Raw genomic sequence first — 20,451 nt, 5'->3', positions numbered from 1 at the left:
AGAACCATGCTCATGCAGTCATGCTATGAATTAGTTCTTGTTAGCTCTACCTCATTCTCTTCTTAGCATAATTGGAATAAAATCAACAAAACATCAAAATAATTTTCAAACAAAAACCGGGTTTTCTTGTTCGATCCTTGTCAATCATTCCTAATTTTCAGAATTCAGGAGAAAATTTCTTCAAGATTTGTCCACCTCAATCGGCTATAGGCCAAAACATTCCCCCTCCCCAAAAAAAATTCCCAAGGTATTCAAAACCAGACCCATACATACCATTTCATTCAAAACACAAAAACTAAGTCAATTAAGCAGAAGCAGATAGTCATAAATGCAGTGAAGCTTACAGTTGCAGACAATAGACCCTTTCTCTCTAAATTTGTTCGGGAAAAGTCTTACCTCTAAATTTTGTTGCCCTCCGATTTAAGCTAGGAGGATATTTATTATATGTTAATTAGATATTAAACTTGAAAAGCAAATAAGATCTTGAACATCTAAATTCTTATGGGAATGGATCCAAGAAATGAAACAAAATATGAAAGAAATGAATGAACTCAGTCAAATCAAATTTTTAGGTTTCGAAGACTAACGTTTCATAAGAAGAGAAGAACATCATCTTTTTTCCCGTGGCTTTCTTATGCAACAATGATATTTAGCCCTCTGCAGCACGCCTTATGAAACTGAAACCTTGATAACTGAAATGAAATACTGAACCGAACTTGCATTATACTCAATTATGACTATTTCTTGTACAACAGTGTGATAAAAGCTATGGCCCTGAATGAGGCTCTATGGCACAAATGCAAGGCTCATTAACCAGCATTCAACTTCTTGAAACCAACTGAAGATAAACATCACTGCATGCTTTGGGAGAGGAGACTTGAAAGACACGAGAAGGCTGCAGAAGGTACAAGAATAACTAGAACTTGAAATCAAGAAACAATAAAGCTATAAAAGATCAGAATGGAACCTTATTTATGTTGGCATCGAGTTACACTCAATGAACTCAGTAAACTATGAAGGAATAGTACCCACGACCCACCTAAGCATAGTGGCTTTATAGTTCCACTTCGATCTACGGTGAAGCCATAAGCTGAAATATACTTCAACAACAAAATGGTTTTTAAGAATAAGAAACTCTAGCACAAACTCTCAACAACCTCCAAACCACATAATAAAGCTTAGAGGTAAGCTAAAAGAACAGTGAAACTTTCGTTCTGCAATAAAAAATACCAAACGTACAAAAATCTCATAACAAAATTCAATGAAGGATATAAGAGACAAAATTAATGCATTTTGAGGATTCATAATTGCATACACCACAGGTCAGCTTTACCATGCTGTTCACTAAGACACCTAGCAAGTAAGCAGTCTATCTAACTCCTAGCATTGCATCTTTTAAATGGTAGTTTGATATTCATTGATGGTTTGTTTCATCGCATCCAACTGGGAGATCACGTATTTGAGTTTCTTTAAACAGATCTCATTCGATATTCTCGAACTATAATCACACTTCTCAAATGGGCGATACTCGCAGGCACTCTTGATTTCATCCCTCAATGTCACTTGGATGTCCTGGGCATTTTAAATGTGTTAAGTATTGGAAAATTTCCACCTTTAAAAACTGATACGTAATGCTCTAATTCAATATTAATTTAACCCGAACTTTAAAACTAACAATTCAAACCCTAATTCAAATCTTATCAGTAAATTTAAGTTTAAGAAAAATGATATAGCAGAACAAAGCAGGAACCTTGATCATCTTCATGAATTCACGGCAATGATTGTTGATAAATTCTTTCCTGGGACCCGTTGGGTTCGCGAGTTCATCCATGACACCCCCAGCCAGCTCCAAAACCCTAATTATTCTCCGTATCTGTCGCAACCGTCTTTCGGTTGGGCCCCGGAATTGGGCTTCGACTTAGGAAAATGGATTGGAGTCGCCACCGATCATTTATTTAAAGATAAATGGGTTGATCGGATACCCTATTTCTTACCTGATCTGCGTCTTACCAGAAATATGTCGGGCTCGGGAGTCGGTTACGGTCAAGGAAGGATTAGCACCCTTGAACCGCCCTTTCGGTACTACGTAATTTCCAGTTGTCTTAATTAAGAAAAATAACAAGTTAAATTAAAAGATAAAATAATAATCCAAAATTACTTACCTTTGACGGATTTACAAATATACCCTTTAAAAGTCAAAATATGGGTTAGAAGAGATGAATAAATAATAAATAAAGTAAAACAAATAAAATAAGGAGATTAAGTAAGAAATAAAGTAAATATAAAATGAATAGATATAAAATAAAAAAAACAATAACACTAATATATGCACAACAAACAACTAAAAAAATAAAATGATAATGCAAATAAATAAATAAAACAAGTAAAAGAATATAAAAACATAAATATAGGATAAATATAAAAATAGATAAATAAATGAGTAAAATATATAAAAAGTAAAAACATATATATATATATATAAGTAAAATAATAAAATAATAAAAAGAAATCAAAAGTAATATACGTATATATACATGCAAAATAGGAAATATATAAATAATATATATATATATATATATAATAACACTAATAAAAAAACATATATACATATATAATAAAATTAATAGAAAATAATATGCATATATAACAAGAATAATAAAGTAGGAAAAAAATGATTTACGGGGGAGAATTAAATATTTTAAAAAAATGAACACGCCTCGGGGGTTGATCTAGGTTCGAAACTTCGAAATCCCACTCTTTTTTAGTCATCGGCACAACCCACGTTTTGGGTTATTCGAACCAAATCTCAAGAAAAATAACGTGCACATGCGAGAAATGAACGAACCAATGTAAAAAAAGATGCTACCTTTTATTTCCTTTTCGAATTGTTTACAACAACTTTGCCTTTGTATTTTCCGTGCTTTCCTCTGTGTTTTGTGTGTAAATCGTGTCCTCAAATGGTGAGTTACAATGGCTATTTATAGTGCTTGTAGATCCTATCTTTAGGAATTTAAATAATAGTAGAACTCTATCCTATTTTTTGAATCCTAGCAAAATTCTATCCTATCTTTAGGAGTTTGAATTCTAGTAGGACGAAAAGGTGTGTTGACAGCTGCCCCTCTTTGCCCATAGTCGTGTAACGGGGATAGGGCAAAGATTAAAAGACACACTTTTCGTTCGGTGGAGTTGAAAATTGACTCTGATGTTTCAATAACTCCTTGTCGAATTGAGTTACGGATGACTCCTCCATCGTGAAGTCGAGTTCATCTTGAAATGATATGAAATTAAAGCCGTAGTTCGGAATTTGAATCAGCACGTGGCTTCCCGTTACCCTTCGGTCTTCTTCTCGGTTTAAAGACCTTGGATCGGAATCGAACTCAGAAATCTTCATTGACAGATAGCTTTTTCTTGACTTAAGCTTGTTTGAAAATGGTTGCTTGTCACTAAGGCACGGCTAACCCAGGTCCTCTTCTCGACTTGAAAACCTCGACTGCAACCGGAAAGTAGTGTGATTGATGTGTCATCGAGCTGAATGGAGTCGAACTCGACAATTTTGATGGCAGATAATCTTTCTTTGAGTTGGATATCCTTCGTCGTGAAGTTGAAATCCAAGTAAGTAGCATTGTTCCAAGTCCAATATCCTCCGTAGTGAAGTTGAAATTGGCTCTGGAACCGGGAAATTGTTTGTTGACAACCAGCCGTCCCTTCGTTGTGAAGTTGAACTTGTGTTGTCTCGAGTCCAATATCCTTCGTTGTGAAGTTGAAATTGAATCTGAATGAAATTTTGTTGACAAGCAGCGGTCCCTTCGTCGTGAAGTTGAACTTGCGTTGTCTGGAGTGCAATATCTTTCGTTGTGAAGTTGAAATTGGCTCTGGGATTGGGAAGTTGTTGTTGACAAACAGCGGTCCCTTCGTCGTGAAGTTGAACTTGCATTGTCTGGAGTCCAATATCCTTCGCTGTGAAGTTGAAATTGGCTCTGAATGAAATTTTGTTGACAAGCAGCGGTCCCTTCGTCGTGAAGTTGAACTTGCGTTGTCTGGAGTCCAATATCCTTCGTTGTGAAGTTGAAATTAGCTCTGAGATTGGAAAGTTGTTGTTGACAAGCAGCGGTCCCTTCGTCGTGAAGTTGAACTTGCATTGTCTGGAGTCCAATATCCTTCGCTGTGAAGTTGAAATTGGCTCTGAATGAAATTTTGTTGACAAGCAGCGGTCCCTTCGTCGTGAAGTTGAACTTGCGTTGTCTGGAGTCCAATATCCTTCGTGAAGTTGAAATTGGCTCTGAGATTGGAAAGTTGTTGTTGACAAGCAGCGGTCCCTTCGTCGTGAAGTTGAACTTGCATTGTCTGGAGTCCAATATCCTTCGTTGTGAAGTTGAAATTGGCTCTGAGATTGGGAAGTTGTTGTTGACAACCAGCGGTCCCTTCGTCGTGAAGTTGAACTTGCGTTGTCTGGAGTCCAATATCCTTCGCTGTGAAGTTGAAATTGAATCTGAATGAAATTTTGTTGACAAGCAGCGGTCCCTTCGTCGTGAAGTTGAACTTGCGTTGTCTGGAGTCCAATATCTTTCGTTGTGAAGTTGAAATTGGCTCTGAAATTGAGAAGTTGTTTGTTGACAACCAGCCGTCCCTTCGTTGTGAAGTTGAACTTGTGTTGTCTCGAGTGCCACGATATCCTCCGTCGTGGAGTTGAAATCGCGGATGGCCCCTTCGTTGTGAAGTTGAGCCTTGACTTGAATATCCTTCGTCGTGAAGTTGAAATCCAAGTATTGTATGTTGCGGGTGGACACAATTCCCTTCGCCGTGAAGTTGAAACCGTGGAGACCCCTTTATTGTGAAGTTTAGCTTCGAGCTAGATATCCTTCGTCGTGAAGTTGAAATCCACTCTCGAGCAAATTGTGTCGCTTTGAGTGCAATATCCTTCGCCGCGAAGTTGAAATTGACTCTAGCTAAAACCTGAAAAAGTTATGCATATATGTGATGCTATGGATGCAATGCTCTTAGGTGTGCCTAAAATACATATGCAACATATGTTATCTTGGGGCTCTGGAGAGAAATCTCGATCTCTAGTTGCCTGTCTGGAATCTTGATTCTTGAATCTTCAAATTTTGATCCCTGATCTTGAATTCTTCAAATGTTCAAATCTGATGTGCACATTCTATTTTTGATTTGAGAAATGCTTCTCGACCATCTCAAGTATGTGCCTGAGCTGAGTGTAACAATTCAAATGATGCTTCAAAAGAAGTTGTCTTGAAACAGATAGAATTCGTTTCAAGGGAAACGATCTCAAAGATATCTGTTTTTTCAAGGGAAACGGTCTTAAGGGAGACAAAATTTTGTTTTAAGAAAAACTGTCTCAAGAGAGATAAAACTTAGTTCCAAAAGAAATTGTCTCACGGGGAGATGAAATTAGTTCCAATGAAAACATATTCAAAGATGACGCTTCAAGAGAAATTGCCTCAAAAGCGACATAATTCGTTTCAAGGGAAACGATTTCAAAGATATCTGTTGTTTCATGAGAAACGAAATTTTGTTTTAAGGGAGATAAATTCAAAGATTTTGTGTTTCAAGAGAAACTGTCTCATGGGAGACAAAATTTGTTTCGAGGGAAACAATCTCAAAGGTTTTGTGTTTCAAGAGAAGCTGTCTCAAGGGAGACAAAATTTGTTTCAAGGGAAATTATCTCAAGAGAGACGAAATTCATTTCTAGGGAAATGTTTTCAATGTTTATGTTTCAGGAGAAACTGTCTCAAGGGAGACAAAATTTTGTTTCAAGGGAAACTGTCTCAAGAGAGACAAAGTTTGTTTCAAGGGAAACTGTCTCAAGAGAGACAATGATGAGCACGATTCCCTTCGTAGTGAAGTTGAAATCGTGGGTGGCCCCTTCGTCGTGAAGTTGAGCCAGGAATTGGATATCCTTCGTCGTGAAGTTGAAATCCAACTTGAAAATACGAACTGGATCGATTCTGAATTATCTCTCGAACTCGTCTGAAGTTGATTCTAAGATCTGTCGATCTTTCAATATGTCAAATTGGTTGAAGTGTAGCTTCTTGCTGCTGAGTTAAGCAACCAACATAAATCTTTAAAGGTGCTTTTGATTCGAGTATCCTTCGTCTTGAAGTCGAAACTTGACTTTAAAATCTGCAAAAATTATGTATGTGGGAAAAAATGATGCTCTAAAATGTATGCATAAGATGCATATAACATGAATTGGTTATATTTTATCTCTTGAAAAAGGCCTGATAATTCGCATTAGGATGTTGAATCCCCAAAGATGCCTAAAAAAATGCTCCAATATTTCATGTTGAATCTTCAAAGATGCCCCAAATGTTCCTCATTTCTTGCTTCAGCATTGATTCTGAGCATGAGTTTTGTGTCTAAGAGTCACATGTCATTTACCAAGATCCACTCTAGAGAGACTGTCTTGTTTGAAAAAAATGTTTTTCTTTCTCTTTTAATATCAATTAAAAGAGTTTCAAAAAATGTTTAATCCCAAGTTTTAAAAATATTGCCCCTTTCACGGTTTTACAATTGAGACAAATCATAAAACTAGAGTTCATTGGATATCAAAGAATTAATTATAATGTTAATCCTTCACTAAATTATAGCTATTTGACAAGTGTCAAGATCAAAGCTATCTTTGAGAGATGGTCAAGTAAGGAAAGGATAAAAAGTCTCAGGTCATTGTGTTTGGTCAAAGGTTTGGCATTTGATGCTCAAAGGATTGATGGGGTAGCTTGCATGCTTCTCTACTGGAAGTGTTCTCTGACTCCCAACCTTCGTTGTCACACTCGGATTGTGCGATGCCTTATCAAGGATTTTGTGTGATCGCTTCAGTTGCACAATTTTTATATTCGAGTCGCCTTTTCAGGTTTTCAACTCGAATCCTCCTTTGGTTTCAAGACGTTATTCAGGATTTACGTCTTGAACCCCCCTTTGTTATTTTTTCTCTACCATACATTAATTACATTGTTTTTTTGCAAACAAAGATTAATCCTGATGGGCGGGATGAAATCTGAAGATAGTCTCTTCTGTTTAGAAATCCATGTATGATTAGAAGGGACTTTTAAGGCACATAATGTAGGCCAGGGTTCGTGGTTAGGAAAGAAAAGGATAAATAGGCCCAAATAAGTGTTTCAGGGTATTGAACCAAGGATCAATTCATTCTGATGCCATCAATCTTGTCTTGCTCAAAATGTCTCTTTCTCTTGATGCTCTATGATCTTTGAGTGAAGGGATTCAGTGATTCGGGAATGATTGTGCTTGATCAATCTCATTGAAGCTTGATGCACCATTTGTCTTTAGGGAATTTTGCATGTACTTTTTGTTCCCTTTTTTATTTTTGTTCTTTCTTTTTTGTTCTTGTTTTTTCCTTTTTTGCTTCTTTTTTTTTTCTTTTTGCCCTTTTTTGTTCTGATTGAATCATCGCACTTGGCATTTGGTTCACCTTTCGGTATCTCCTCTGAATCAATGTCTTCACTCATGTGAGCAGATTTTCTCCACTTTGCCCCCCAGTGTGGTGGGTGATCCTTGGTTAGGGTTGAATCAGAAGAAAAAAAATACTATAGGCTCAAAAGGGGACGCAAGGGATATATATTTCTCCTGTTGTGAAGGGATAAAGAAAGAAAGCCGTTCATCATTTCATACATGTAAGTCTTCACAGAAGAGGTGTCCCCAGGGGGATAGATTTTCAGGATTAATTCTATTCACATGAAAACAGTGCAATTAATGCATGATAGAATTATTTCGAATGAATTATTTTTTCTGCTCCTTGCTCCCAACATGTCTCAATGTTCAGGCTCCTGGCGAGATGCCCCAAACTGTATCTTGGAAGAATGCTCATGTTCAAATGAACAACTCAATGCCTTGGGTTTTAATGGTAAAAAAGGTTAATTTTGAGTCTAAAAAGACAGTTGTGTGATCTTATTGACTCAAAGAAAGGTGTGGGTGTATCAAAAAAATAAAGGTAATGTTCAAGAATTTCAAATGGAGGTAATGTCAAAATTTGGTTTTTTGATAATGACAATGAGTTATTTTGGGTAAAGAATCAAGGTGTTTTATTCTAGGGTTTGAGACAGGGTAAGAAAGGTCTAATCTTGTCATATGTCAAAAATCTATAATTCTTGAAGAATTAAAAGAATCCTCAATTCATTTAATATTCATAGAACTAAAGATTAAAATTTGTTCAATTGCTCCACCTTAGAAAGTAACATGAATTCAATCGTTTAAAAGATGTGTTCAAACAAAATAATCCTCTAAGTGCAAATGGTATATGCCATGCCCCCTTCTTCGGCAAGCGCCTTACAGTTTTCAGAAGAATGTTTGGGAATCCTTATGTGGCAACAACTTCAACATCGTAGCCCTTAGGAGATGGGTACTCTTTTCTCAGATCATCCTGGCAGGCTTAGTCCTACAATCAGCTGATCCAGCTCCCCCTGTACTGATTTCAGTTTTTCTTTAATTGTTAAAATCTGGCTTCCATGTGGTGTAATGTGGTTAATACCACTTCATCGAATCCTCCGTGATTTAATTTCATGTTTATAAAAATGCTTAAAAATGTAGATGAAGATGCAAGAATGCAAGAATGCATGAAATGTTCGAGGCATTGATCCAAGAAATGTGACTGTTATTATGAATAATCCTTATTGGGGGCAAAAATATTTTATCTTTTAAGAGAAAAAAATATCCTGACAGCTTCTGACATGTTGACTAGTCTTCTGCTTTCGTCTTTCACTGGTTGAATAACCTGTCGAACCGCTCCGGCCTCTCTGGATGAACCGTGAAAATGTTGAGTTGTTTTTTTGTACTGGTCCAAGAAGTCTCGAATGATCGCATCTCGAGCATTAACTTTTGTTGAGCCTGTTCCCAACGAATTCGTCATTGGAGCCCTTAATTGATAGGAACTATGTGAAGTTCATTAATATGTTTCTTGAATTCGCTGGCAATGGTCTTCAATTTCAGCTATCATTTTGCCATTGTTGTGTTCAAAGGGACTTCCGTGATACATAACCTTCATCTTGCCCCTGCAACCTCTGCCAGTCAGTTCTTCAAAGATAAGCTTTCATTGTGCTTGATGTAGACCCGGTTCATTTTGGGTCTTTTATAATGCAGTAGAGTGATATACTCTTCAATTGTGGGCACCACGTCTTCTGGATTGAATGTGACACATAGTCGCCTTGTAGACTATCCTCTGTATTTTCATCTCTTGTATTACAACACCTTTGTCCATGGATTCAGATTATTCGAGTTTTAACAAACACGTTTTTGGTGGATCAACACCTCTTTCGAATGATGCAAATGATAAAAAAATAAAATAAAATAAAGATGAAAAGAGTTAGTGAGGTGAAAAATAATCAAAAACGATCATAAAAATGAAAGTCCTACCCCACATGATATCTACCTCACATGCTTATTATTCCTACCCGAACATGATCTCTATCCCGCAAGTTGATTTTGAACAAGTCCTAACCGCATATTTATCTAGTTCGCATGCTTTGAACAGAAAGTAAAGCATGAAATAATTCTGGCATCCTAAGGTTTGAAATGAGGTTTTGGGGTAGGCTCTAATTCTTCAAAGTCTCAAGGTTTAGGTGCTAAAAATGGTACCCGAGTTCTCCTTGTTGGTGCCCCCTTGGGCTTGCCAGACCCTTAGTCCTAAACCCATCACAGGCTCATGTGGACTAAGTTAAACTCGAGAGGACACATTCCCTTATGTCTATGCGGAGAATAAATTCACACGAAGACATAAGGTATGAATCCCGAAGGCTACTTGCTAGGCATATGCGGTGAATAAATTCACACGAATGCGTCGCTTTCACCCCCACTTAAAACGGGTTTGGAGCTCGGTTTAGAGCCTTAGATGAAAAAATACTTTAAGGGCTGAAATCATTGAGAAAACGGTTAGTACAACTATTTACGCGAAAAAATATAATCAAAAGTAAGCAATAAGGATCGAAATGTTACCTTAAAATTTAAACTTACCCTTTTCGTTGAAAAGACAACTGGAAATTATCTTAGCCTGACTCACTTACCTGTGTCCCCAGCGGAGTCGCCAAGCTGTCGCAACCGTCTTTCGGTTGGGCCCCGGAATTGGGCTTCGACTTAGGAAAATGGATTGGAGTCGCCACCGATCATTTATTTAAAGATAAATGGGTTGATCGGATACCCTATTTCTTACCTGATCTGCGTCTTACCAGAAATATGTGGGGCTCGGGAGTCGGTTACGGTCAAGGAAGGATTAGCACCCTTGAACCGCCCTTTCGGTACTACGTAATTTCCAGTTGTCTTAATTAAGAAAAATAACAAGTTAAATTAAAAGATAAAATAATAATCCAAATTACTTACCTTTGACGGATTTACAAATATACCCTTTAAAAGTCAAAATATGGGTTAGAAGAGATGAATAAATAATAAATAAAGTAAAACAAATAAAATAAGGAGATTAAGTAAGAAATAAAGTAAATATAAAATGAATAGAATATAAAATAAAAAAACAATAACACTAATATATGCACAACAAACAACTAAATAAAAATAAAATGATAATGCAAATAAATAAATAAAACAAGTAAAAGAATATAAAAACATAAAATATAAGATAAATATAAAAATAGATAAATAAATGAGTAAAATATATAAAAAAGTAAAATATATATATATATATATATATAAGTAAAATAATAATAATAATAAAAGAAAATCAAAAGTAATATACGTATATATACATGCAAAATAGGAAATATATAAATAATATATATATATATATATATATATATATATATATATATAATAATACTAATAAAAAAACATATACATATAATAAAATTAATAGAAAATAATATGCATATATAACAAGAATAATAAAGTAGGAAAAAAATGATTTACGGGGGAGAATTAAATATTTTAAAAAAATGAACACGCCTCGGGGGTTGATCTAGGTTCGAAACTTCGAAATCCCACTCTTTTTTAGTCATCGACGCAACCCACGTTTTGGGTTATTCGAACCAAATCTCAAGAAAAATAACGTGCACATGCGAGAAATGAACGAACCAATGTAAAAAAAAGATGCTACCTTTTATTTCCTTTTCGAATTGTTTACAACAACTTTGCCTTTGTATTTTCCGTGCTTTCCTCTGTGTTTTGTGTGTAAATCGTGTCCTCAAATGGTGAGTTACAATGGCTATTTATAGTGCTTGTAGATCCTATCTTTAGGAATTTAAATAATAGTAGAACTCTATCCTATTTTTTGAATCCTAGCAAAATTCTATCCTATCTTTAGGAGTTTGAATTCTAGTAGGACGAAAAGGTGTGTTGACAGTATCCAATCGAAACAACAAAAAAGCTAGCTTTTCTCAGAATTGCCTATTCGGGGGGAAAGCTTAGCTTTCCTTTCCTTAGAGAAATTGAAAGTTATTTCGTTACCTTCTCCACATTTTGAAGCCGCTGCAAGGAGCTGTTTTGAGTGGGAGAATCCATGGAAATTTCTCGCTTCTTCAAACCAGCAAAACCCAAAGTCACCTGTTAACGGAATAATTGGTGACAAAATGAAACAAAAAAAATGTCAAATTGTATAGTAGGTTCTGTGGTATACATTGTTGCAGATTTAGTCCTCGTTATAACTTGACAAAATAATTAATATCGACATTTTTGCATATATTAAGGACTAAATACAAAGAATGCATAGTACAAGAACTTTATATACAATTTGACCCCCTAAAAACTAATATCGTCATGTGTAGTACAATACGCACCGTTTGACTACTGTTATTAGAGAACAGCCGTTTGAAAGTCAAAACTCAATTCGATTACGTGGCGACACGTGGTTGGATAGTTGCTTCAGCACTAGCTAATATAATGATGTACAGTACAGAACCAAAACCAAAATTTCATCCTAGTTTTTGTTAGATCAAACCAAAAACATTCGAGTAAAGTGGGAGAAACGAGCTGAATCCATGGCGGCCTCTAAGCTACAAGCTCTATGGAATCACCCAGCCGGACCCAAAACCAGTGAGTTAACTCGTTCCTTCTTTTAATCCGATGATTAGATTCCAATTACTCGTATCGATAGATCCTTTATTGGATTAATAAGTGTTAGCGAAATCTCAATCTTTCCATGATTCTTTTTTCGCCGAAAAGATCTATGCTTTTATACATAAGATTCGTTCGGTATTTGGGTTTCTCATGGAACTTTCATGTCGAATAAACTATAATCGCTAATTTATAGATGAGATTTTTTGTTCGGTTGGAAATGAGGTGGTTCCCAGAATCTAGATTTGGTGCAAATAGTTGAGTTTTGTTTAATTTGAATGTCCAATTAGATTGATTTCCCCTGAACATTGAAACCCAAGTTTTTGGCTTTTGAAAATATATGATAACAAGTGAAGGCATATAAACTGCACAACACGGAAAGAATACTAGTATCCCTTCTATTGATGGCATTGGAATATGAGAATCAAATTGAACTTATTGCATGTTTTTGAGGTTGCAAGCCATGCCACTCGGTTTCGAATGTGAGTGTTGGATATGGGTATGAATCTGGCAAGGATATGGTTACATTTTTGTAAATTTTCTATGTATTGGAGGATTTTTGGAGGTCATATTCTCATTTGTGAGTCTGATATGAGTGTCGAATGCTGTGACCACGCGAAATATGTAGAATTCGAGCAACATAGGCCACAACTATAATTTGCTACATGAATTTTTACTTTATAGATTGATGGAGGGAAGTGAGGTATTATGAGCTTCTGATAATCCCATAATTAGAAATAGATATCTTGTTAGATGATACATTGAAATGTAAAATCTGCAGGAGATATTTTTGTAGAAGATATGTTGACATGTAAAATCTTGTAAAATCTACCAAAGTGGTTTATTGCTTTAGACTAACAAGGTATTTTAATGATTCCGGTTATTGATTCTTAAAGCATACATAAAAAAACCTATTGGTTTGTTTCATTTCAGTTCACTTTTGGGCACCAACTTTTAAATGGGGCATTAGCATAGCCAACATAGCTGACTTTGCGAAACCACCAGAAAAACTCTCCTACCCTCAGCAAATAGGTATGTGGTGTTTTATGATTTCTAATAGATCTATATCTGTGTGTTGCACATGTTATTTTATTCAGAAATAGTTGCTTCCTTGTATTTATTGAATGCTGCTTTCTGGTACACCAGCGGTTACTGCAACTGGAATCATCTGGTCACGCTATAGCACTGTAATCACTCCGGTAAGTTTGGTGATTGATTAGATTACCTATAAATGTGTACATATGGGAACTTCAATGTTCTTTTACCACTTGTAATCAGTATAAAAGCTTGGTCTGCTTTTGATTCTCAGTCATCCCTCGATTTTGAAATGCAGAAGAACTGGAATCTATTTAGTGTGAACATTGCTATGGCTGGAACAGGCATATACCAACTGTCCCGAAAAATAAAGTAAGTCAACTTAACGAATGATATCTGTTTCCCTTCCCTTATTTTAACCTTTGCAGCATATGTTGTCTCTGTTGCCATTGATTTCTATGGCTGCTCTCTGATGCACTGTTGTCGATATTTCAGACATGATTACTTTCCAGAGGGCGAGGCAAAGCCTGCTGTTGCAACAGAATGATGGCGAAATCTTCCGAAAATGCTGTTTTTCCTGGGTCAATTATCAGTTTTTTCTTGTTTTGATGTTAATTAGAAGTTGTTATACATGGCTCTATAGCTGTGAATTGTTCCTAGCATGTTGTGTTGTGGAAATTTGTAACATGATGTTGAGTTTAATTCTGATTTTTAGAGCCATCAACAGATACTGAACTGATCAACTGAAGCCCTATCGATTTCAATAATGCTTTTGTTCTCTCACTTCATCTCTCTTCCCATAAAATAGTCATGACATTAACTCATCATCTTTGAATTTTAGATTTACTTCTAAACTATTTTAAAGTTCCAAACTTTTATGACAACTCATTAGTTATACAATTGGATTTAAAACCACATTCTTGTAATTTATATACTCATCCAATATCATATCATTTCATATATTTGAAGGTCGTTTAGTATTGATAGACTAATTTAAATTGAATATTATAGATTTTTTTATGAAGATAATCTTCTTTATTTATTATATCAAAATTCGAATCTCTGAATTTACTTAATAGATTTAATACCGTCTTATTGATTGTTGATTATTATTGAATGGTATTCAAAAAGATAAATCCACTTAATGAGTTAGCTCGCACCAGGCCATGTGTTAAAAAAGCCCAATTGATGCAACCCTTTTCTTCATTCCATTTTTAAGAATAAAAGCGGCGCCTCTTCACTATGATTCTCATTCTTAGACTCTCACCAATTACCACCCATTTCCTTCCTGCTTACAGTCTCTGCCTTGGTTACCTAAATCATAGTTCTCTTTCGCAAGTCTCGATCCTTGCTGGAGCTCCCAGCAGTAGCTGCAGCTTGATTTTCCCATAAAGTGATTCTCTTCACAAAAATCACCTAGATTATACTCTGTTTTGTATCTGTTTTTTTTTTCCATAGATATGATGTCTTTATATTTGTTAGGGTTGTTTTTTCATTTCGAATTTAAAGTTCTGTGGATTTAGTTCATCAAGGGAAATCGTATAATGCTTGACGTGTTATTCATATCATCCGCGAGTACTGTGTGGAATGATTCTTTTAGTTCCTTGAAATGAACAAACTAGTTACCCAAATCAATCAGGCAAAACTTTTGTAGGGTTTGCAATCTGGAATTTTGAAATATACATATAAATATATATCCTCTTTACTAGAAACTTAAGTGTTTTAAGGTTCTCAAATAGTGCCTAATTTAATTGAAGTCTGGAACATTTAGTTTTGCTTTACAGATTGAATATCGTTGGTGGCAGCGTTGTACTTAGATCTTCCTCTACATGTAAGTGATTTAATTTAATTTTTTTTGTTTTGTTGCAGGGAGTATTTTGAAAATTTCATGCACTCTGCAACCTTGTGCTAGATATCAATTGAATATTTTCCAGTTTTATTCATTTATTCAATTGAATGGTAATATAAGGATTTTAGTGTCCTATTTCTTATATTATTAAGTGTTGAGAGAATACAGAAACTCCCCCCCCCCCCCCAAATTTGTTGCATTTATCTTTGATTTCAATGTCAGCACAGAGCTTGTTTTCTGGGCATTGCTCAAATTTAATAACCCCATTATATACTAAGCTTCAAAATCCGTTATCGTCCTCATCCTATTCTCTTTCATATCCTTGTTTCATTCGATCAAAACATCAGGTCTCCTTTAAACTCCAATATTTCCCAGCTTCTGAAAGGTTCATGTCTGTGAGAAGATTAACGTGTTCAAACAGTGTAGAAAAAGTAAGTAATATTGTTTCTGAGAAGGAAGGTTCAAAATCATGGGTTAAGCGGAGAAAGCTAGCTGTTTTTGTCTCTGGTGGAGGCTCGAATTTCAGGTCAATTAACCAAGCATGCATTGCGGGCTCTATCAATGGAGACGTTGTTGTTTTGGTCACTAATAAACACGGTAATTTGTTCTCTTAAAGAAAATGCGAGTCAAAGTTATAAATTTGTATATTTCTGTTTTGTACTTCCCAGAATATAGTTGCTTAAGAAAAAAAATTGAATTAAGATGTGATTAGAGAGGCTTTGAAGTACTTCGATTATCGGTTGTTGGTGTCCTTCAATTTTAAATGCCTACTCTTGAGATGGAAAATACCTTCTTGCAACTATTGGAAACTCTTGAGATGGAAAATACCTTCTTGCAACTATTGGAATTACACATTCTTTTTTTTTTTTTTGAGATGAAGCTTGTGGAGGTGCACAATATGCGAGAGATAAAGGCATCCCGGTTATTTTGTTCCCAAAAAGAAAAGATGAACTCAATGGCCTGTCTTCTGATGACCTTGTGAAGGTTCTTAGGTTGTTTTCTTCTTTCAACCTAGTTATTTTGGCCTGTCTACCCAGTTATTTTTTCCGATTATTGCTTACGGGAATGATTGATTATCTGATTCAGGGAATTTGAAGTCGATTTCATTCTTTTGGCTGGATATCTGAAACTTGTACCACCGGAGTTAATTCGAGCTTATCCTAGATTTATTTTTAACATCCATCCATCACTTCTTCCAGCTTTTGGAGGTGAAGGTTATTATGGTATGAAAGTGCATAAAGCAGTTATTGCTTCTGGAGCAAGGTATGGTTTTGCCTTTAGTTTCATGTATCATGTTTTTATGTTATTCTTGGCATTTTGAACCCATATCAGCTAGTACAGGGTTGTTATTGTTTATGATTGTTTAGATACTCTGGTGCAACAATACATTTTGTTGACGAGCAGTACGACACGGGTCGGATACTTGCACAAAAAGCTGTCCCTGTTCTCGCAATTGACACCGCCGAGGAGTTAGCCGCTAGGGTTCTACGAGAGGTGAGTTGATTTTGTCTTTTTTTTTCCCTTAAGAAATGTTTTCCTACGTCTAACTTCACTCCAATATCACACTGAATCTAATTACACAATAGTAAATTGATTGTAAGATGATCATCGGTATCTTTTTAGGAACATAAATTATATGTGGAGGTGACAGCCGCTTTATGCGAAGACCGGATAGTTTGGAGAGAGGACGGCGTTCCTCTGATTCGGAGCAAAGAAAACCCAGAAGAATATTACTAACAAAACTAAACTACACAGGATGCACTCATCAAACCAGATTTTAATCGACACTCCAACTCTTTGACTTTTTTATTCACTATGTTTTCTTATTCTTCAGCTTCTGTTGTATGAAAGAAAAGCAAAAAGATGAAAGCTAAAGTTATAATGGATCGAATGCACCTTCCTTCATATATTTTTAACGTAATATCATGTAAATGAATTAAATTTAGCTTATAAAATTAATATTTCTTTTAAAAAATGATATTTTTCCTATTTTTTTTATGTACACGGATCTTGTTTTTTCATTTCTAAAAATGTAACCATTAAAATGCAACTCAAACTATGGTCCATGAACCTTTATAGTACATTTACCATTTGATTGTAACCGAAAGTTCAACCAGTTGATTGGTCAAACATCTTTAATATGAATCCATATCAATTGTATGCAAGGGTGTGTATTCGTTGTCATTGATTAAGAAAAATTTTGAATATATATTATATTATAATCATTTCAGGTTATTAAAAAAAATTAATTGATATTGTTGTTAATGCAATATATAAAAAGATGATTAAATATGTTTAATTATTCAATATATATTTTGATTTATTGGTGAAGAGGGATCTAATATATATATATATATATAGAGAGAGAGGGGGGTTAAGATCCAATTACATAGTGTAAAACAAAAAAAAGTACATATTTTTAGTATCGTTGAATTTGAGAAACAAAATATTGAGATTAATAGTAGAAAACGAGAATATATTCACTGGAAAAAATTTAAATATTTTAGGATCGTTGAATTTGAGTAACTAAAGATTGAGATTAATAGTAAAAAATAAGGATATATTCACTGGGAAAAAACAAATATATATATATATATATATATATTGTTAAAAACATGCTAAAAGTTATATATATTTTATTAAATTTTTTTATCAAGACGTGAACATATGTAATTTAGTTATAGTCATTTTTGAATAATAAAAGTATTTATATTCGAACAATCTATCAAATACAAAACGTTAATAGCTAATGGATAAGCTAATTGGTCATACACTTATTTTATGTCTTCTTGCTGAAGTGGTGAGTTGTTTAAAGGAGTCTATGAGAATACAAGATGCAAGCCTAAAAAATTATATTAAAATTTATATTCGAACAATTTATAAAAAATTTATATCAGAAGATGCGAGCCTAAGAAATTATATTAAAATTTTAGAGGTGTGGAATTAGATATTTTATATAGAATACAAGAAAAATATCTAAAATATAAAGGAATTTAATTTTTTTTAAGGAATGTGAATGTATTCTAGCACTCCTCGGTCCATCCCTGAACGAGAAGCTAAAAAGGATGATATAAATGGCATCTAAGTAAGTTTCAGGCCATGTTTGTACTCTAGCTATTGCAGGCCACTCCCGTTTTCTTTGTTGGTGAATGCTCCATTCGTTGAACTGCTCAATTAAATTCCAATTGCTTCAAGCCAATGATTTAAATGTAGACCTGTCTAAGAATCAGATGATTTGGTCATTTTTCAAAAATCCTATAACAATCCGAACCATAAATAGTGTTAGAGTTGTGTGACCTTAATATTTTTAATTAGATTCGAAATGATTAGGAATAAATTAACTTTAAATAAGGGTTAAATTGAGATTCGACTCTTGTGGTATGAAACAGTTTAATTTGTTGTTATTATTTGATATCTCGGTTCGAGCGCCAATAATATCAAAGGAATGAGCGTTCATAAATCTTCTTTTTCGATGTAATTTTCTTATCTTTTCGCATGTAGGTTTTTCTTGAAAAAGATTTACATGTTAAATTTTAGTGTTTTTTGTTTTACAATTATTTTATATTCGGAGACTAGAATCTCCTTTTGGTCTTTATAATTCCCAATTTTTTTTGTCATTGGTGATTTCATTCCACAAGGAGTTCCAATGGGTGCAAAGGCAAGCAAGAACTCCAATTCAAAGCGAGAACCCAAGTCATTGAATCCAAATGTTACTACTTCGCATCAAAGATCATCCATCATTGAATCCATGAAACCCAAGTGCTTGAAAAAGAGGAAAACAACCAAGAAGAAGAGACCCAGGAACAGGAAGATGACACTAGGGGACTGGCTATTAGCTTCGCCCGGTCGTAAAGGCTTGAACCCGAATTCTCTCGAAGGAGGTGAACTCTATGTCTTCAAACACTTTCCGAAAAGGGTACAGCAATCTTCTTTGAATCTTTGTTCTGGGGATGATGTTTCGGGTACTTCATTTAGTAGGAGAAACCGAAGTGGGAAGTCGAAGAAGAAGAAGAAGGTTAGGTTTATGTTGCCTGAAGAGGGTGACATTGTGGTGTTTTACTCGGCGGCAGAGACATTTGAGAGTGAATGAAACAGTCCTTGTGTTGTTGTCTGCTATGTGTGTTGCTTGCATGTTATTGGCTTTGCTTTAGACATCGATTGTTGGTCGTGTTTCTTGCTTTGATGTGAAAGTGTTATTTATGGGAAATTTATCAGTTGAAAATTATATATATATACACACACACATAGGACTATATTTTCTGTGTTAACACATTGAAATTGGCAGCATGGTCATTGGACCAAAACTGGAAGACCCTTCGGAATTCACCGTTCCAGTCACTTTGAAGAATCTTAATCTCGTAGCCATATTCAACCTCAACCAATTTCTGAAAATTGACAAAACACTCTGATGCTTCCGTTTTAGCAATTAAATCAACGTGCATCAACAAATGGCATACTCTTGTATCTCCTTCAGTTTTTTCTGGAAATCGTACATACAATTCACTATTCATCGAGGTCTCTAAAATTCTCGGAAATTTTCAGAATTTTGTATATTCCGGAATACTACAATTACTTGATATAACCGTTATCAATCTAGTGGACCAACTAAATCTACTACATGATGATCAAATCTACTCACCCCATTGGTTTACAAATAGTCAATCATTATTCTAGACCTGACACTGATACTAAGGACATGTATATAAATGATCATGCAAAGTTGAAAAAGGGATCTTTCTCTCTCGGATCCTCTCTCTTCCTAATTCAAGAGCTATTGTTCATCATCTTTTGTTTATCAGGACCACCGGTTGTGGCTCTCTGTCGAAACTAGAAAGAGTGAACCACTTGCTATCGTCATAACCTGAATTTTCTCATCAGCAACTGGTAGGGTGAGTGTAGATCACGGTGGCAACAAAGTATGCATGATGAATAGTTCAACTAGCATTTTCCCTCATTAAAACCCAATCAAAGAGGCAACAACCTTGTATGTACACCACGACATGTGTGCAAAAAATCTACACAAGTTTCTCATTTGCACCAAATTTACAGGTTGAAGGTTATCTTGACATAGGACTCATATTGACTCAGTCAGATTCCAACAAGAATTATATCATGTTCAGTGATGTTTCACTTGACATCTTGGGATGTGTTTTGATGCATGAGGGGATGACAGTCATATATGTGTCTCGTCAACTCAAATTACATGAGCGTAACTACCTCACTTATGATTAGAGCTAGTAGCAATAATTTTTGCTTTGAATATTTGGAGGCACAATCTCTTTGAAAAGAAGTGATACATCTTCATAGACCACAAGAATCACTGGATCTTGCTTACTTAAATAGAGTTGAACTTAAGTTAGTGTCAATTAGTTAAGCTACTTAAATATTGTGATCGTATCACTAATTACTATTTGGGTAAGACAAATGTTGTAGATGATGTCTTGAATCATAAATCAATATCATATTTACGAGCAATGTTCGAGAAATTGGACATACAACAAAGAATGATGGATTGTTAGTCGAGCTTCAAGTTGAGCCAGAGT

General features: G+C 35.0%; 4 protein-coding genes across 5 annotated transcripts in view; 3 read left to right on the top strand and 1 right to left on the bottom strand.

Moving 5' to 3' along the window:
* The window catches only part of LOC120147214 (serine/threonine/tyrosine-protein kinase HT1-like), a 29,810-nt gene extending 17,934 nt beyond the window's left edge, over nucleotides 1-11,876 (top strand). Inside the window, exon 3 of the mRNA XM_039160648.1 lies at nucleotides 11,768-11,876. The gene's annotated coding sequence lies outside the window, so the exon portion shown is untranslated. The remainder of the gene's footprint in view (nucleotides 1-11,767) is intronic.
* Nucleotides 1,285-11,520, bottom strand: LOC120147217 (mediator of RNA polymerase II transcription subunit 11-like). Its single transcript, XM_039160653.1, has 3 exons — nucleotides 11,419-11,520; nucleotides 1,751-1,867; nucleotides 1,285-1,572 (listed from the first exon to the last, which is right to left on the bottom strand). Exons 1-3 carry the CDS (start codon nucleotides 11,470-11,472, stop codon nucleotides 1,396-1,398), a joined length of 348 nt encoding a protein of 115 aa, XP_039016584.1. The 5' UTR covers nucleotides 11,473-11,520; the 3' UTR covers nucleotides 1,285-1,395.
* LOC120147216 (mitochondrial pyruvate carrier 4-like) lies at nucleotides 11,847-13,847 on the top strand. Of its 2 annotated transcripts, XM_039160650.1 has the most exons (6): nucleotides 11,847-12,003; nucleotides 12,958-13,056; nucleotides 13,171-13,223; nucleotides 13,334-13,431; nucleotides 13,555-13,629; nucleotides 13,693-13,847. In XM_039160650.1, the coding sequence occupies exons 1-5, from the start codon at nucleotides 11,949-11,951 to the stop codon at nucleotides 13,604-13,606; spliced, it is 357 nt and encodes a 118-aa protein (XP_039016581.1). In that variant the 5' UTR covers nucleotides 11,847-11,948; the 3' UTR covers nucleotides 13,607-13,629; nucleotides 13,693-13,847. The 2 variants fall into 2 exon arrangements, with proteins under 2 accessions (XP_039016581.1, XP_039016582.1); XM_039160651.1 differs by lacking the exon at nucleotides 13,693-13,847 and having other exon boundaries at nucleotides 11,849-12,003; nucleotides 13,358-13,431; nucleotides 13,555-13,685.
* Nucleotides 13,848-14,980: 1,133 nt separating this feature from the next.
* Nucleotides 14,981-16,713, top strand: LOC120147245 (phosphoribosylglycinamide formyltransferase, chloroplastic-like). Its single transcript, XM_039160679.1, has 5 exons — nucleotides 14,981-15,505; nucleotides 15,789-15,900; nucleotides 15,995-16,171; nucleotides 16,276-16,402; nucleotides 16,532-16,713. The coding sequence occupies exons 1-5, from the start codon at nucleotides 15,124-15,126 to the stop codon at nucleotides 16,643-16,645; spliced, it is 912 nt and encodes a 303-aa protein (XP_039016610.1). The 5' UTR covers nucleotides 14,981-15,123; the 3' UTR covers nucleotides 16,646-16,713.
* The last annotated feature ends 3,738 nt before the right edge of the window (nucleotides 16,714-20,451 follow it).

Source organism: Hibiscus syriacus, unplaced genomic scaffold, assembly GCF_006381635.1.
Source record: "Hibiscus syriacus cultivar Baekdansim isolate YM2019G1 unplaced genomic scaffold, ASM638163v2 tig00110933_pilon, whole genome shotgun sequence".
NCBI lineage: Eukaryota > Viridiplantae > Streptophyta > Magnoliopsida > Malvales > Malvaceae > Hibiscus > Hibiscus syriacus.
Note: the sequence above shows the minus strand (reverse complement) of the source record. Positions and strands in the feature narration are given on the sequence as shown.

Excerpts from the sequence above, each read along its gene's own strand:
- LOC120147245 (XM_039160679.1), top strand. The coding sequence starts at position 15,124 with ATGTCAGCACAGAGCTTGTTTTCTGGGCATTGCTCAAATTTAATAACC. Across the intron at positions 15,901-15,994 it reads GACCTTGTGAAGGTTCTTAG|GGAATTTGAAGTCGATTTCA; the intron begins GTTGTTTTCTTC and ends TATCTGATTCAG. Across the intron at positions 16,172-16,275 it reads GTTATTGCTTCTGGAGCAAG|ATACTCTGGTGCAACAATAC; the intron begins GTATGGTTTTGC and ends ATGATTGTTTAG.
- LOC120147217 (XM_039160653.1), bottom strand. The coding sequence starts at position 11,472 with ATGGATTCTCCCACTCAAAACAGCTCCTTGCAGCGGCTTCAAAATGTG. Across the intron at positions 1,868-11,418 it reads GGCTTCAAAATGTGGAGAAG|AGAATAATTAGGGTTTTGGA; the intron begins GTAACGAAATAA and ends CGACAGATACGG. Across the intron at positions 1,573-1,750 it reads AATTCATGAAGATGATCAAG|GACATCCAAGTGACATTGAG; the intron begins GTTCCTGCTTTG and ends TAAAATGCCCAG.
- LOC120147216 (XM_039160650.1), top strand. The coding sequence starts at position 11,949 with ATGGCGGCCTCTAAGCTACAAGCTCTATGGAATCACCCAGCCGGACCC. Across the intron at positions 13,057-13,170 it reads CTCCTACCCTCAGCAAATAG|CGGTTACTGCAACTGGAATC; the intron begins GTATGTGGTGTT and ends CTGGTACACCAG. Across the intron at positions 13,224-13,333 it reads ATAGCACTGTAATCACTCCG|TCATCCCTCGATTTTGAAAT; the intron begins GTAAGTTTGGTG and ends TTTGATTCTCAG.